Source organism: Sinocyclocheilus anshuiensis, unplaced genomic scaffold (assembly GCF_001515605.1).
Source record: "Sinocyclocheilus anshuiensis isolate Anshui unplaced genomic scaffold, SAMN03320099.WGS_v1.1 scaffold869, whole genome shotgun sequence".
Lineage (NCBI taxonomy): Eukaryota > Metazoa > Chordata > Actinopteri > Cypriniformes > Cyprinidae > Sinocyclocheilus > Sinocyclocheilus anshuiensis.
In genome coordinates, this window is record NW_015558630.1 from 1,465,347 (window position 1) to 1,481,371 (window position 16,025).

General features: G+C 37.8%; 1 protein-coding gene and 1 pseudogene across 1 annotated transcript in view; both read left to right on the plus strand.

The window, feature by feature from the left end:
• The window catches only part of LOC107680782 (histone-lysine N-methyltransferase setd3-like), a 28,284-nt pseudogene extending 23,259 nt beyond the window's left edge, over positions 1 to 5,025 (plus strand).
• A 10,546-nt stretch (positions 5,026 to 15,571) lies between these two features.
• Positions 15,572 to 16,025, plus strand: part of LOC107680755 (B-cell lymphoma/leukemia 11B-like) — a 60,929-nt gene continuing 60,475 nt past the window's right edge. Inside the window, exons 1-2 of the mRNA XM_016476801.1 lie at positions 15,572 to 15,613; positions 15,704 to 15,837. Coding sequence (XP_016332287.1) covers positions 15,572 to 15,613; positions 15,704 to 15,837 — 176 coding nt within the window. The remainder of the gene's footprint in view (positions 15,614 to 15,703; positions 15,838 to 16,025) is intronic.

The following is a 16,025-nucleotide window of genomic DNA, read 5'->3' on the forward strand; positions in this document are numbered from 1 at the left end:
TCCTGCTGCTGATTTCACACTGGGCCGGAACTCAATGTGGAGAGGCTGAGAACAGAATTGAACTGTGCTTTTCTCGCCCACTCTCTTTCTCTCCAGCACTATGTTTTATCTCTCTCTTTCACACTCTCTCTGCACAGCACTATCTGTAAATGTTGCGGATTTACTGTTGAGCGGAAGGCGTGAGCAGTGTTTGAAAGGACAGTAGTATGGGAAGGAAGTTTTCAGGGCTAAATTGCCACTGGTTAATATCACATCCATTCCCATAGACCTGTGCAACCATGAGTCCATGTCTGTTTCTGCCATGAAATGAAAGGCAGTGCTTATACTCATTTATGCGTTACTATAGTAATGTCATAGTTATGCCAAAATTACAAAGGTTTTCCGGTTTCTCTCCCCTCAGATCTACATATTCTATGGTACAAGATCCAATGCAGAGTTTGTGATCCACAATGGTTTCTTCTTTGAGGACAACGCACACGACCGCGTGAAGATTAAGCTGGGTGTGAGCAAGAGTGAACGTTTGTATGCCATGAAGGCCGAGGTTCTGGCTCGTGCTGGGATTCCTGCGTGAGTATCCTGTACAGAAATGATGTCCTTTAGCTCCAATCCACATGATCCATGTAGAGAGATTTGTCTAGCTTTTCTTTTTTTCATTATTACTGTAGTGTTCAATCTAGTTTTAATTCCATTTAAACCCATCAGACCTCATCCTCTTTATTTTTTATTTTTTGCTTTTAAATTCTGAAAATGAGCTACTCTACATAGCACTACTTGAGCTACAATGCCTTCAAGAATTATTTACTTTAGATTAGTCATGAAAAACTGTCTCTGTTGGCCATGCCTTTTAAATTTTGCCATTTATATGATTATAACCAAGTGAATAGGAAGTTTGAATAGCCACTTAAAGACAAAAAATGGCTAATAACTTAATGAAAACAGCTTTAATAAAAAAACAAAAAAATAATAACTAAATAAAAATAAACTTAATAATAATAATATTAGGTGATGGATAACATCAGTTATATATACAGTGGGTACGGAAAGTATTCAGACCCCCTTAAATTTTTCACTCTTTGTTATATATATTTATATATATTTCAGTATATATATATTTATTTATTTTTTCTTCTGTTATATGGTATTTTTCTGAGGGTGGCAGTAATTCTGGAGGGCAGTGTACATGCGATTTCTTTTTTTCCAAAACATTAGAAAAGCATTGTCTTGTCTTTTTTTTATGTCCCTTTCAGTTCTCTCCTGGCAGAGAGTCATACTGCTGCAAGAATCATCATCCAGGTGTAACAGAATTATAGTGCTGTAAAACCTCTTCTATTGTGGCATAATACTATCAGTGAATTTTCTGTCACGCAGATCAATATCCTTTAAGTCTCCAAAACAAAATCCACACAGGCCCATATGAAATTGCCTTTTGATTCAGGTCATAGTGGAGATGCTCCTTTTCATCCCACTGTAAGTCAGACAGGAAAAGGCCATAGATATGCTCCAGTAATTAAACGGTAAATTATAAATGATTGAGCATGTTTTTAAAAATGCATCAAGTTCAGCGGCCTCTCATCGCTTCAGATCAATCAGTTGTCATGCGACAGGGAGCAGTTCTGTGGTCTTGTGCAGGCAGGAGGCTTCCATTAGCACCTGCCCGTTCCGCTGGAGTTAATTGGGGTTTAATTTGAGAGAGGCGGGGGGGGAAGTCAGTTGGAGTAACACCCTGCTTTGAACCCTCTCCGGTCCTTCTCTTCCTCAGGTCCAGTATCTTTGCACTGTACTGCAGCGAGCCTCCCATATCCGCTCAGCTCCTGGCCTTCCTCCGTGTCTTCTGCATGACTGAAGGTAAGAATTTTTGTTTGTCCTGAATACCTTCAAGCATGGCACTAAGGTACACCAGTGGCCATCTGTGAGCCATAAAACAGGAAGTGAGATGCCTTATTCCATATCACATCCTTACACTAAACTAGACAGGACAACAAAGCCTAAACAAGAGTCCCTGAGGTGTTTAATTGATCAAGACAGTGCGGCAGATGTGTGAAAGGACTGATCCAGAGTCTGTGAAATATTTATAAGCATCTATGTAGAAGTTTTTGTCATAAATCCCATTTAGCAAGGCCATGTCCTCTTAAGTCTGAGCTGAAACATTATTCAGAATTGTTATGTTAATTTTTAAACAAAGCGAAGCCCCTGTGCTGGGGGCTTCTATTTTACTGGTGTGAAAGAATTCAGTGGTGTGCACGAGCAAAGTAGTCGTTCAGCAAGCCCTTTCATCTCGTTAGCAGCCGTGTAATCATACCTTACATAATCGCCGCAGATCAGACCTGCCGGCTCACTAGCACGGCAGATTACTCCCTTAACCAGAGAGGTGTGCGTTTCTGATTGCAGAGGAACTCAGGGACTACCTGGTGGGCGATCACGCCATCAACAAGATCTTCACCCTGGGCAACACTGAATTCCCTGTCAGCTGGGAGAACGAAATTAAGCTGTGGACGTTCCTGGAAACACGGGCTGCGCTGCTTCTTAAAACCTACAAGACGTCCTCAGAGGTGCTGGAGCGATGGCAAACAATCTCTGAACTTTTCACACGTTATAAATCATCTTTAAATTGTTTAAAAAGTTTAATTGCACAGAGAATGAAGGTAGCAACATTCTTATGTTCTGATTTGCTGCTCAAGAAATATTTCTTATCAATTTTGAAATCAGTTGTTTGTGCTGCTTAATATTTAAAAAAAAACGAGATACGTTTGGTTTTTCAGGATTAATTGAATTAATGGAACTAATCCTTTGATTACTAGAAGGTTCAAAACAGCATTTTTTTAAGAGAAATCTTTTTTTAACATGTATTTACTTTTGATCAATTTAATGAGTTCTTGCTAAATAAAATATCTAATAAATTATTTATTAGCTTATATGTACGTTTACTTGGCTATATAAATGGGGACATTGTAGAGACTTCTAATGTTTTTACAAATAGATAGTTATACATTTTACAACTATACAACCATAACCCACACCATAACAGAAAAGTCCTGCATTTTTTCTCTGCATGAATGCAAAATATGCTGTATAGTTCTATTCTCACACACACACACACACACTCTCTCACACACACACATACATATATATATACTGTATGTTTGTGTGTATGAATATAACTATATAGCATATTCTGCATTCATGCATATTATATTTGTGCATACACACTTTTTGTATTTGCTTTTTGTTCAAATGAAAACATTGGGTCAAAATGTGGAATGACATTTATCTGAACTTAGAATAAAATCTGTTTCTTAAAACAGTGTAGAAAACTGCAGAAAGTTTCATAATCAACTGATTTTGTAATCAAGCCATTTTGTTTCTGATTGGTTTCAAATAATGATAATTTTAACCAATCGTCATTAGTTTAAGATCTCTGTTGTTGTGTTGTTCAGGAGGACCGCTCCATGCTGGAGAAGCCCGACCTGTCCCTGCACTCCCGCATCGCTATAAAGCTGCGGCTGGCAGAGAAAGAGATTCTCGAGCGTGCTGTGTCCTGCGGTCGGGCCAAGCGCCTGCACTTCCAGAAGCAGCTGGATGAAGGGGCTCTGCTGCCACTGTACGAAGAAAGCGACATTGCCCTTTTGGAGAATGCAGATGCCAAACTCCCCATCATCCTGCGCAAACTGGAAGAAGAAGATGAGCGTGTTGAGGAGGAGATGAGCCTGGCCCAAATCAAGCCGGACGCTGCTGATCTGGACTCCTCCAAGACGCCCGTTCTTAATGGGCAGTGTAAAGATCTCAATGGTACTCAAGAAGATCCTCCAGGAGGTGATGCGGTGGTGAAAGTGATTGAGGTTGAGAAGAACGACCCGAGTACCAAACAAACTGAAGGTGAACCAAAAGATGACGGCAAATAGTCATAACCAGAGCACGGTGGCAATCTTAGTTCCTGCTATTTATTTATTTTCGTTTAAGAGACTCGCAATTAGGAGCAAACGCTTTCTAAACAAAAAAAAAAGCAGTGGATTTCAGTTTAAAAGTTTTTTGTTTTTTTATTAAATGCAGCTTAAGTATGAGCTAGCTCAAGCGATAAGAAGCCTGTTGTTTTATTTTTTTTTGTTGGAGTTTTTATCAGTGCCACGTTTGGTTTCTTTTGTAGTAGCCTCGCTAGTGCTGCCAGAAAGGTTCCTGGTAAAGGTGAGGAAGTAACCAATCACATGGACTCCTGTCTAGATGAAGGCTTGCTCAGACTTCACAAAATGAAAGAAAAATATATATATATCGAAGACTTTAACATGGTAACGTTGCCAAGGATGTTTCTGTTTAGTCATCTAATACTGGCTTAGGGAATTTTACTTCTCTCTAACCAGTCTTTGCTGTAGGTCATGCCAGAAACATGCTTGATGTTTAGTGCTGCTTGACAATCATTACTCTTTTATGTTCTGACATTGATCTGTAAAGAGATCAACACTGCCTCGCTGCATGCTAGTTACTTTACTCGCATAAGAAGTAAGGTTACTGAAAGACTTTGGTCCCAAAAAAGTACATATTTTCATGCACTTCAGAGAATGTTCGGTGTGTTCTCAAAGTGAGCATTAGTTTCGGTTTTGGATGTTGTAACCTGAACCAGAGAATAAGAGGTTGTTGGTGACCATATGGTTACTCTTTGCTGTGAATGTTATTCAAAGTTTGTGTGTTAAAGCCCTTCACTCGTCATTATGTTATATATATATTTGTTTTAATTATTTTTTGCTTATGAAACACTTTGCGGTTAATGGACATCAAGACTATGATCTCTGAGGACTAATTCTCTCATGCGTGGTGATTAGGAAATCTGTTTTTATTTTCATTATTTTTATGTAAATATTCACTGCAACACCAAAATGATCTCGCATTTGTCATGAAACTGTTGTGGTCATCTTTAAGCCTTAACAAACGTCATTTAGTTGGATTTCAGATGCAGAAATATTGATCCAGAATGAAGACCTTGTCAACAAAACACTGGGGGCTATTAAAGGAATTAAAGGAATATTTCACCCAAAATGAGAATTCTACCATTATTCACTCACCCTAATGTTCTGTGATCTGTGTATTATTATATTTTGCACTGTATTCTACGTCTTTTGAAGCCATATGATACATTTTGGTCTGTTCTTTACCTAAAGCTTAGCAATTATTTACTGATAATCTTGCATCTTTTTCTCACACAAAGCTATCACATGGCTTTGGAAGACTTTAAAAATAGATGTTTTTTTTTATCCTAAAAAGCTTTTCAGCATAGGTTTTGATCAATAGGAACTGTCAAGGAGATGCATAATAATTCTTAATAAAATAATTAAAAATAAATAACATGTATATGTATCCGGCAATAGTGACTTGTATTAGGTGATGACAAATGATCAAAATATACCCCCAATGTTTTGTTATCTTTTTGAAGCGGTGTACATATATAGAAATAGAAATCACATTTGAATTCAAGTGTTCTGCCCAACTAAAAAGCACTGTTCAATATACTGTTCAGAATGGTTTGTTATGTTGACATATGTTTGAGTGTATGGAAGCCTGTCACTTGTTCTTGCTGCTTCTGTATATAGATTTATAGCTTTGGAAAGCTAACAGCTTTAATACACTTATTCTCAAATCTTTAATGTGATCTAGCCATAAAGAAAATGCACAGTGGATTGCCAGTACATCAGTACAACTGTATAGGTAAGAGCCATTAGAGTCTGTCTACAATGACAAGTCCAAGATTAAAGTTCTGTGCATTTTTCACTTGAATCAAATAAGGTAGAGTGCTTTTCTTCAAATCCTTGACCTGTCTATCTTTCTTTTTATCTTTTTTAAAAGAAAGTTCCCATTAGGAGACATAAGGGCACTCGTCCATTGTCCTTTCATTCTTTGTTTCATTTGGAGGGGAAAGAAAGGTTTTATTTCATGTATTTTTTCATTCTTTGCCCCCCAAGCCCCATTACAAATTTATAAAAGAAACATTGTCTTGAATCATTTAATTCGGGGCAATTAAATTTTGAAGTTCCACATTCATTATTCATGGGCTTCAAGATAAAACCTCTTTAATCCTTGAATAGATTATTATAATGGGCGATGGTATGGGCAGTGGTAAACTCGGGCAGCCCTGCACATGTCCGGTATTGTTAGTATTCCTCATGTCAGGGCTGAGAGCAGGAGTGCATGGAGCTCCCTTTGGCCTGGGACCATGCCACCAAAGTAATTCTGCCTATGAATAATACACAGCGCTTCTATTAATATAGAATGCCTTCAGACCCCGGGCAGAGGACCCATTGTCATGCAAGTATTTACCAATACATGTGCCATACTTGAGAGAGGGGCTTTCTTCAAAGGTTGCAGGGTCACATTTCCATGCACATTAAGTGGTCGAGGCCCAACCAGTACTGTTGACATGGAGAGACTGCACTCTTAGAAATAAATGTTCCATAAAGGGTTTTACATGGGTCTTTAGAAAACCATCTACAATGGGGTACAAAATCTGAGTCTGAGTGTTTCTTTTGTATTCTTTAACACAAAATGTCATAACATTTGCATAATAATTTGAGTTAAAAGTTGAATTGCGTTCAAATAAATTTCAGAATGTGTTTGGTTTGTCTCTCTTTTTGCTTTAATGGTAGCAATACTTAAGGTGCATGAACTCCACAAGTTTATGTAAAACCATCATGTTCTCCATGATTTCAGATGATCCAAAGAGCGCCTTGTGCTTTGATGGAAGCAAGAAGATCTGATTTTCTGTACAAAGTGTCACATGATCAATGTCACAAATTGACTTACTTGATTAGCGATAAAGCAATAGTGCAGAATAGTGCTACAAAGAACTATGAGTGCTTCATTTCTCCTGTTATTTAATGAGACCTAGAATAGCTAAAATGTAACTGTCAAAATTAAGAAATGTTTAAATCTCCGAAATATCCATATAGCGACTCAACAACCCAAATGCAGCATAAATTGTATGTGAGAAGGAGGAGGTTCTTTGCTAACCTGAAGACGCTGTTAACAGTGTTGAAGGTCTTGAGTCTGTCCTTTCATATTTTTATGGTCTTAATTTTGACTGAGTCAAGACTGTCTGACTTAACCTACTCAGGTCTTGGACTGTAATGGACCGGGTCTCCATTACAACACTGTCTTCTAACAATCACTGAACCTTTTAAGATTGTGGGTAAAAGGTGCTCGCCTTGTATTTTTAAATTGTCTCTTATGCCACTCAGCACTTAATGCAAAGTGGGAAAGTTGTCTTGTGAAAGCTTTCTGCATGCAGTGGGATCTGTCTCTTAAGCTATTCAGGTCTTCTAATGCTATAGCAGTGTCTGTGGCCTTGTTACTTTGTGAACTAGTGTTTTTCTTGAGAAGAGCAGCTCTGCAGTTAGTTCACACACCACCTGCATTGAACCGAGGATTATTGGTACTTTTCTAACTGTGGGAAAGACCCTCTTATTTGTATTTTAAGCGTTAAGCTGCCTCTGCGAACAGTTTGGTACGTGAGACATTAGGCGGTCAGAAACGGTCTCCAGTTGAGGCAAAGGCCGCGCAGATGAGAGAAAGCAATTTTGTTCTTGTATGAGAATACTTCAGCGTGCATGACTTCCAGTCTGTGGTTTCTCAGCTTGGGCTTAGTTAAAATAACACATCGCTGGAAAGTGTTAACGGTCATATTTATAAAGTGCCCTTGAACAATCGCAGAGAAACTGTCTTGTGTTCTCCCACCCTTTAAAGTGGTCACTGTTACGTTTTTTTCATTGTCTTTTGAAGTGATGTGTAACTTCATGTAGTACCCGCGGCTTCCTCTGACCACGGTATCCTTGTACAAGTATATGTGATGGTTTTAAGTGGGCAGAGTTTACATTGTCTTAGTATTTTTTTAAAGATGCAGCTCAATTTAAATGGCTAATGTTTGTCGCCTCCCAGAATGACTGTAGAAGAGCTTTGTTCTTCAAGTGTCTGGACTCTAAATACTGTGTATTACAGGCCATTTCAGAGATAAGGGTGACAGCTTTAAAGTCAACATGAAACTATGTTTGTAAAAGCAGTTGGGCAAGGACTTGATTTTATCTACTGGGAATTGATTGGATTGTGAAAAGTGGTTTATTTTTGACACATTGTTGAATAATAAGAGGATTGGGTGATTTTAGGAGAAAAGGAAAGTATTTTTGGAGCTGAAGTTGTTACATTATTTTTAAATGAATATTTTTTTTTTTGGATGATTTAGGCTCACTAATAAATAGTTTACAGTTAGAACAGAACATATAAAGTCACTGTAAAATATGTTTATTATAATGTCAATGATTTTTTTTTAATTAATGTGTGCTCGCAATCTTTAATCAAAACATTAGCATGTTTTTTTCTCTAGTTCGACAAGCTGTTTTACATGGGATAAACATCACAATAGGCAAGAAAAGATAACCGCAACTTCCATTTCATTCCGATTTTATTACAATAAATAGTTGATATTGATTTCCTGTCGACTTTACAGCTGAAGTATTATTTCTCTGTGTCTAGAGCCACCAAATTAAATTGCAAACAAATAAAAAATAAATAAAAAACACCTGTACCTTCTTTGCAATGGGTTATACTAAATAGTCTGCAATTGGTTGGATTGTTATTTCCTGCTCTAAACTACACCAATGGAATCAGTGTTGTTTATTGGGCCGCTCAAAAAGAAATTACTTATAGGTGTCTTTGCACATTAGAACGTTTTTAATTGAAAAACTACATTGAAAGTTAATTTTTGTATGAGAAAGAGGGAGATAAAATATCAAAAACACTTGAATCGAAGATGACTGCCAAACCGTTTTTTTTCCCGTTGAGCAAGTGTGCCCTTAAAGCAGATGTGGCACTCTTAATGGAAGTAGCTATTCATAATTGACAAGGCAGGACTGAAGGTCTGGGGATGAGCCATCAGGCCTGGCCTGGCGCGACCGGCCCGCTCCTCTTTCGACCTCTGCTCTTTATGGAACTTACATTTGGATGGAGGAGCAGTTTGAGTCCATGAAGAGAAGTGTGAAGAACATTTAGTGGTGGGTATGCACTTTTTTTCCCAAGCGAGGTAGTTTCGATGCTTCCTCCTGCTGTAGCTCTGAATATGCTGTTCAAGATTTGAATGGCTGAACTGATACCAATATTAGCATCTTTTCTTCTGAGTTAACATATGCAATGGTACCCTGTGGTCACACTGAAACTCGGCTATGAGTTGAGTTATGAGCCAGCGCCTGGTTCACCATCTGTTAGGGCTGCTTTAAATCAAACTTTTAAAAGCACTTGTTTGTGAGATGCTTGGGTAAATATTTGCTAGACCAAAAACAGCTAATTAAAAGTCTTTCCTTTTTGCCATCATATGGACAACACACGCATGTGACTCACCCAAAACAGGCCCTTTGCTCTGCACTGGCCCCAAACGTCCTGCTTGGAAGTAGCAGAAGTTCAAACTGATTTCATATTCCTTTTCAGCAAGCAATATTTAATTTTTAATCTTATTTAAGCCAACTGGAAATAGTATTTTGCAACAGTGAAACCACGGCATGTATAATTGATGTCTTGTCTTAGCTAATGCAGTGGGAATGTTTAGCAGCCAAAGGAGGGAGAGAGTGATGCATTGAGGAGCCCCTGGGCACCGGTGGAGGCCGCTCCGCTATCCAGACAGAGAAAATGGGCCCGTGCTGCAGATCTCTTCACAAATGCAAATGGCATGCTGATAAGAAGCTATAAATCCATTGTGTGTGACGTTCCCGGTTCCCGGTCGTCTGTGACACGCATACGCGAAATTACCTCTTGCCGCTTGAACAGAGCGGGGGCCCCACCAGACACAATGGTTATGTATTTGGGCAGTTGACATGACATGCAATTTTACTGTCTGTCCTCAATTAAAAAGGCCAGAGAATTTTTTTAAATTCTCTTAGACAGCAAAGAACATTGATTTGGCCTATAATTATGAAATTATCTAGTCAAATGTGCAAATGTAAAAAAAATTGTTGTGCATTGCGAGTGAAGTGAAATTTCAAATTATTTAATTAGTATAATTAGAATTAGATTTTAATATTAATTAAAAATACTTAATTGAACTCAACTTTGAAAGTGACTGGTCATTAATTCACACATTACCCTTAGAAAAAAAAACAATTATGCTTTATGAAGTGAGAGTCCTGCAATGTGATTTAATAAGCATTAAGCAAGTGAAACCTTGACATTTCACAAAACATTATTTTTAGTGGAAAAAAAGGTTCTTCTGATTATCAAAGTGTTCTTTACAATAAGGAAAAATTGTTATTTTAATATCAGTTCACCTAAATGTTCTTTATTTAGGTGAACAGATCTAAAATTGTTCTTTTATGGCATTGCTGTAAACCCCCTTTTTACCTATTTAGAACCTTTAGTAGGATACACTCTTAAAAAATAAAGGTTCTTAATGGAAACCTTTTTTATTTTCTTAGTGTGAAGAACATTTTAATAATCTAAATAACCTTTTTTCTACTTTAATAAACCTTTTGTGCAATGGAAAAGTTCTGTTGATGTTAAAGGTTTTTTTATGGAACCATCAATGCCATTAAAGAACCTTCTTTTTATCAAGAGTGTACCATTTATACATACAGTTTTTTTTATGGCAGAAATAGTAATAGTATGCTAATATGGATTTCAATAGTTTGAAATGCTAAACCCTGTCTAGAACAGTTTTAAATTATTATTATTTTTTTTTAAATGAACGTTAAGGTAAAAGTTTAAAATTGCATATTTTGTCTTATACAGACATATAAAGTTGAACCTAAAATCTTGATAGTTAGTGTCCATTTGTCTACACAGATATATCTGGACTAGATCTCCAACTTATGGCCTATGGAAGGTCTCCACCTATCTCATCTGTCTCATTTCTTCCTGCGGCTAGTGAATCTTCGCCTGTCTCTGGTAATAGGGTAGGACCGTGCCCCAGAAACAAAGAGGAGGGAGAGGGGAGAGCCTGACCGACCATATCACAGCCCAGCCATCCCCACAGAGTTGTTAATTCTCCTCGCCCTGCACCGGCACGAATGAGGGAAACATCATTCTCTATTCTCCCAGGTCAGAGTGGGAACAATTAAGTGTAGAGGGCGCGGGGAGTGCGCGGCGAGCCGGCCGACAGTTGATGAATGTGTGGGCAGGCTGCAAGTGACAATATGCAGACAAGCGAGATCATTTGCAAATGGATGCAGGGAGACACAATGAGGGAGCGAGAGAGACGCAGTGGCACGGGGCAGAACAGGGGGGAGGGTTTAACCCTTTGCCGGGTGTCTCTCTCAAGGAGAAAGGAGGCAAAACGGGACCAGGCCAGAAAATATCAATATGTTGGTCCGGCAATTTATTGAGGGTGTGAAATTCGATATGCACACGTAGACTTGTGATGTATCTCTTAAGGTGCAGAGAGCAAGTAAAATAAATGAGGTGGTCATGGACTGGTCAGGTTATTGGGCTGTTTTTGGGTCATGTTCATTTTGCACCTTTCATGGTCTCTAGCAGTCATAGTTCACATACAGTAAAAAGGACGTTTATGGTGAAAATAACAATTTCATTGATTTTTTTTTTAAATATTCAACATAATACTCAATACAATACTTTCAAGAAGATCTTGAACCAATTTAACTTTACAATAGCAATAAACAAGATTTTTGCATTTTTGAAGTATATGTGAGTGCTTGCCTCTATAAAAGTTCTGACTGGTTTATCATTTTGCAATGTGGTTTCTAGAGCATTCAGGATGGTTGCTAAGATGTTCAGTACTCGCAAACTAGTTTTTTACATTTGCACGGACAAGTACTACTCACATTTTCATGGGAAAAAAGTGGCACATTTCGAAAGCCTCTGCCATGATTGGTAAGATGTTCTAATTGGTTAACATGATGCTATGTGGTTGTTAATTTGTATTGGGAGGTATGCGACAGTAGGTGGTTGGTAAAATATTCAACACTCACAAACTAGATTATTTACATGTTCGTCAAAAAATGTGAGTCACTGCTATGATGCTAGTGTACTATGAGTGGTAGCTAAGATGTTCTGAGTGGCATGCTGCTATGTGGTTGTTAATATGTTGTGGGTGGTATGCTAGATGGTTGTTAGGATGCTCAGTACTCATAAACTAGATTTTCACTTTTCTGAAGAATGTGAGTAATACTTGTCTGGAAAAATTTGTTGACATGATTCAATAGTAGTTACTGTTGTTGCTATGTTGTTGTTAATGTGCTTTAGAGTGGTTGCTAAGGTATACTAGTTGGTTGCTAAGATGCTCAGTGCTCACAAACTAGATTTTTACATACAGACAAGTGCTACTCACATTATCTTCAGAAAAATAATCAACATAATTCTGCAGTGTTTAACGTGTTGCTTTGTTGTTGTTAGTGTGTTCTGGGTGTTTGCTTGCTGTTTACTTGCACATCTCTAGATATGACGTGAGTCCCTCCTAAAATCAATTTTTGCCGTTTTTGAGGATAATACTTGTCCATTAAAAAGTTGTTTACATGATTCTGCAGTGGTTAGGGTGTTGCTATGTTGTTAGTGTGTTTTGGGTGATAATTAAGGTATTTTGACATTTTCTGAAGATAATTTAAGTACTACCTGTTGTTTTAATGTTTTTGGGTGGTTGCTAAGGTATACTAGTTGGTTGCTAGGATGTTCAGTACTCACAAACTGGATTTTTACATTTGCACGGCCATGTACTACTCACATTACCTTTCAGTAAAAGTCGTCAACATGATTCAGCAGTGGTTGATGTGATGCTGTGTTGTTGCTGATAGAGTCTTTAAGGTGTTTGCTAAGTGTTTAAAAGTCTCTAGATATGACTTGAATTCCTCCTTTTAAGTAAATTTATGGGCTTGTTTTTTTCTCTTCGTTTTATCACCTGCCATGTCAAAATCATAGATCGCTTGGAAAGGTAATGGTACACCTCTCTTCAACAAAACAATTGTAGCACAAACAGTAAGCCACATTTTTGACTGAGTTTTTAAAGGCCAACAAATGCCGATCTAGACCTGTGGCAAGCAAGAGAAGTTCACTTAAGTTTATTCTCAAATTGCATATATTATTTGTACATGCGGTCAAAGCAGTCAAGCGATGTTCCGTCTCTCTCTTAAGTACGACTGCTTGTGTTGATGGGCAAAGGATGATCTGAGTCAAATCAAAGTCCATTACTCTAACAGTGATGGAAAAAGCAGCAGCGCTATCCAGTGTAATCTCACATTAATCATGCTCTCTCCTGATATGTTAATCCGACTGCATCTATATTTAATGTCGGGAAGACGTTCCCCTTGATACATCACTGAGGAGCTGTGGTAAATAGAGTGCTGTAGGGGTGTCAGAATATCCACACGGTTGACTCCTCGTGTGCTCCGAGCTCCGCTAATGAAAAAGAAAAGCCCCACGCGTTACAGGGAAATGAGGCAGTACTGAATGACTACAGACAGTCTTCAGCCCAGTCAAAGATGAAGCTCTACCTTTTATTCATCTATCTTTTCATCCACCACCCCCTCCTTTTGTTTCTCTGAATAACTTCATAGAAAAGACACTCTGTCTATCATGACAGAACCCTTCCCCCATGCAGTGACATTGGGCAATCAAACGAGGCTAGGTTTGTGTATCCATATTCATGCGGTGTGCGTGTTGCGATCTCCATATTAGGGTCTATGCACTGTAAGGCACCCGTCCTAGCGGTTTCCTCACCTCTCTGTGTCTTAATTGACCTCCAGGTGGAAAATGAGCTGTGGACAGCTGACTCCACACCTTCACTTACCGATCTGACATGTAGATCAATCACGGTGTTGATCCTAATACCCTTAACAAGGTGTGTCTGGGACTCAAAGGACATGTCAGCCCACTGTAGTGTCTTTCGTGGTCTCAGTTGTACTCTTTGTGTCCTTTTTATTGCAGTGCAGGTCCATGTTCACCTCATTATCTGCTTTGGATAGTGCTAGCCAGTAAAAGTGGTCCACCATGGAAAACAAACAGACCAGATCTTGTATGAAGATATGCAAGCAATGTCAAATATTTAAAAGGATGTAAGTCAGCTTACTGTGTGATTGCAAAACAGGCAAACAGAAGGAGAATTACAAGCTAAAATAAATTGTGCTTTATGCTGATCAGTAAGGTGATGATTCAGACTTCATTTCATCCATACAAACCTTGTGGGCACCTCTTGCTCCCGACTTCAACAAATTTGAGAAATATTACAAATCAGCACTGAATTTATTATTGTTATGTGATGTTCCCAGAAAACCAAGTATCCATTTAAACAAAGAAGTGCACTGTTTAAGCTCCGTTTTAGCATTTATTTATTTACACTATTGTTTAAAAGTTTGGGGTTTTAATCAAAGGAATTAATACTTTTATTCAGCAAGGATACATTCAATTGATCAAACGTTAAACAGTAAAGACATTGTTACAAAAGATTTTTAATTTAAATAAATGCTTTTCTTTTGAACTATCCATTTATCAAAGAAGCAGCACAGCTGTTTTCAAGATTGATAATAATAAGAAATGTTTCTTTGGTGAATCAGCATATTAGAATGATTTTTGTATGATCATGTGACACTGAAGAATGGAGTTACGATGCTGAAAAATCAGTTTTGCCACCACTCGAATAATAAAATGATATTAAAATGGAAAACATTTATTTTTAAATTGTAATAATATTTCACAATATTCATGTTTTTACTGTTTTTTTTTTATTTTTTTATCAAATATATGCATCCTTGGTGAGCATAAGAGACTTCTTTCAAAAACATAAAAAACTGCATTGACCCCAAATTTTTTAAAGATAGTGGACATTTTATACATTTTTTTGTATTATGTTTTTTTTTTGTATTATAATATAATAAAATGTGTGTTTTTACTGCAGAAGTCTTATAAACATTCAAGTAAAGTAAGTACAAGCAAATTATCTTGCTAGCCAAACAACAAACCTCAAAGTGTAACTAAGCAATTATGGTAAATTAGTTGAAGCACCTTTTTAGGAGTGTACTACCAATCCATTAAAACGTAGTTCTTTTTTTCTATCACTTTAATCAGATGCAATAACACAATCGTTAAACACCAGTGATTGGCTCCATAGTTTTAATTACTGTCATTGTTCGGAACTCCTCATCTGTATATTCAAACAAATGTGTCTTTATTAGAGAAAATGATGTGAGGAGAGCACCACATTTGTCCCACTGAATCCTGTCGAAGCGGAAAAAAATTCATCAACGTGAAATCAAATTAGACCGGGACAAACTAATATGACATTTCATTTTTATGAATAATTACTGCTTCAAAAAGTCCCCCGCGGCCTCCCGTGAAGGAGATCAAACTTTTAATGCTCTTAAAATTGTCTGCCATAATTTATTTATGGCATTTTATATACTTTGTTGCCTCAAGATCCCTTGAAAATACTTCATTGTATCTGGTGCAGCTTTCCCATAATAGAATTCTGGCTTGTGTCACATCGAAAGTGATAGAGAGAGCGTGTTGTGTTGTTTTCACTCGGTACATTTCTGTAATAAAAGAATGACATTTCTGAGCTGGGGAAAACTAATTTAGTCTTTGTGAGATCAATATGTGAGTGCACAAAGAAATGTTAGGAGAAGAGAAAGAGAAAATGGATGTCTTGGTTCTGGTATGTGGCTTTGAGGACCTTGACTTGTCTTCAATCTCGGGTTCTTTCTCTGGAGAGAATATACACATTAAAAGTCATGCTCTCTTTCAGGTGGACACTATGACCGCTAGACCAGCAAGCCCTCTGAGACCTAACAACATGCAACCTGGTGAAAGAACTCCTCAAGTGACCAGAGTCACCAATGCCAATCACTCGGCCTCTGTAGGAACTGTAGAGACAGAGAGGTGAGATGTTGTGTTACACCGCTCACACTTTGTAAAACAGTCCTGACATCACTGTTGCTCACTTTCACAATATTCTTCAGCGGTTCATTCACATTTTTGACCCTAAATATGCAAACACAGATTATTGTGAGGATCTTTGCAGCTAGAGCTGGGGTAGTTTGGCCTCAGATGAAATGTCGAAGTTTGAT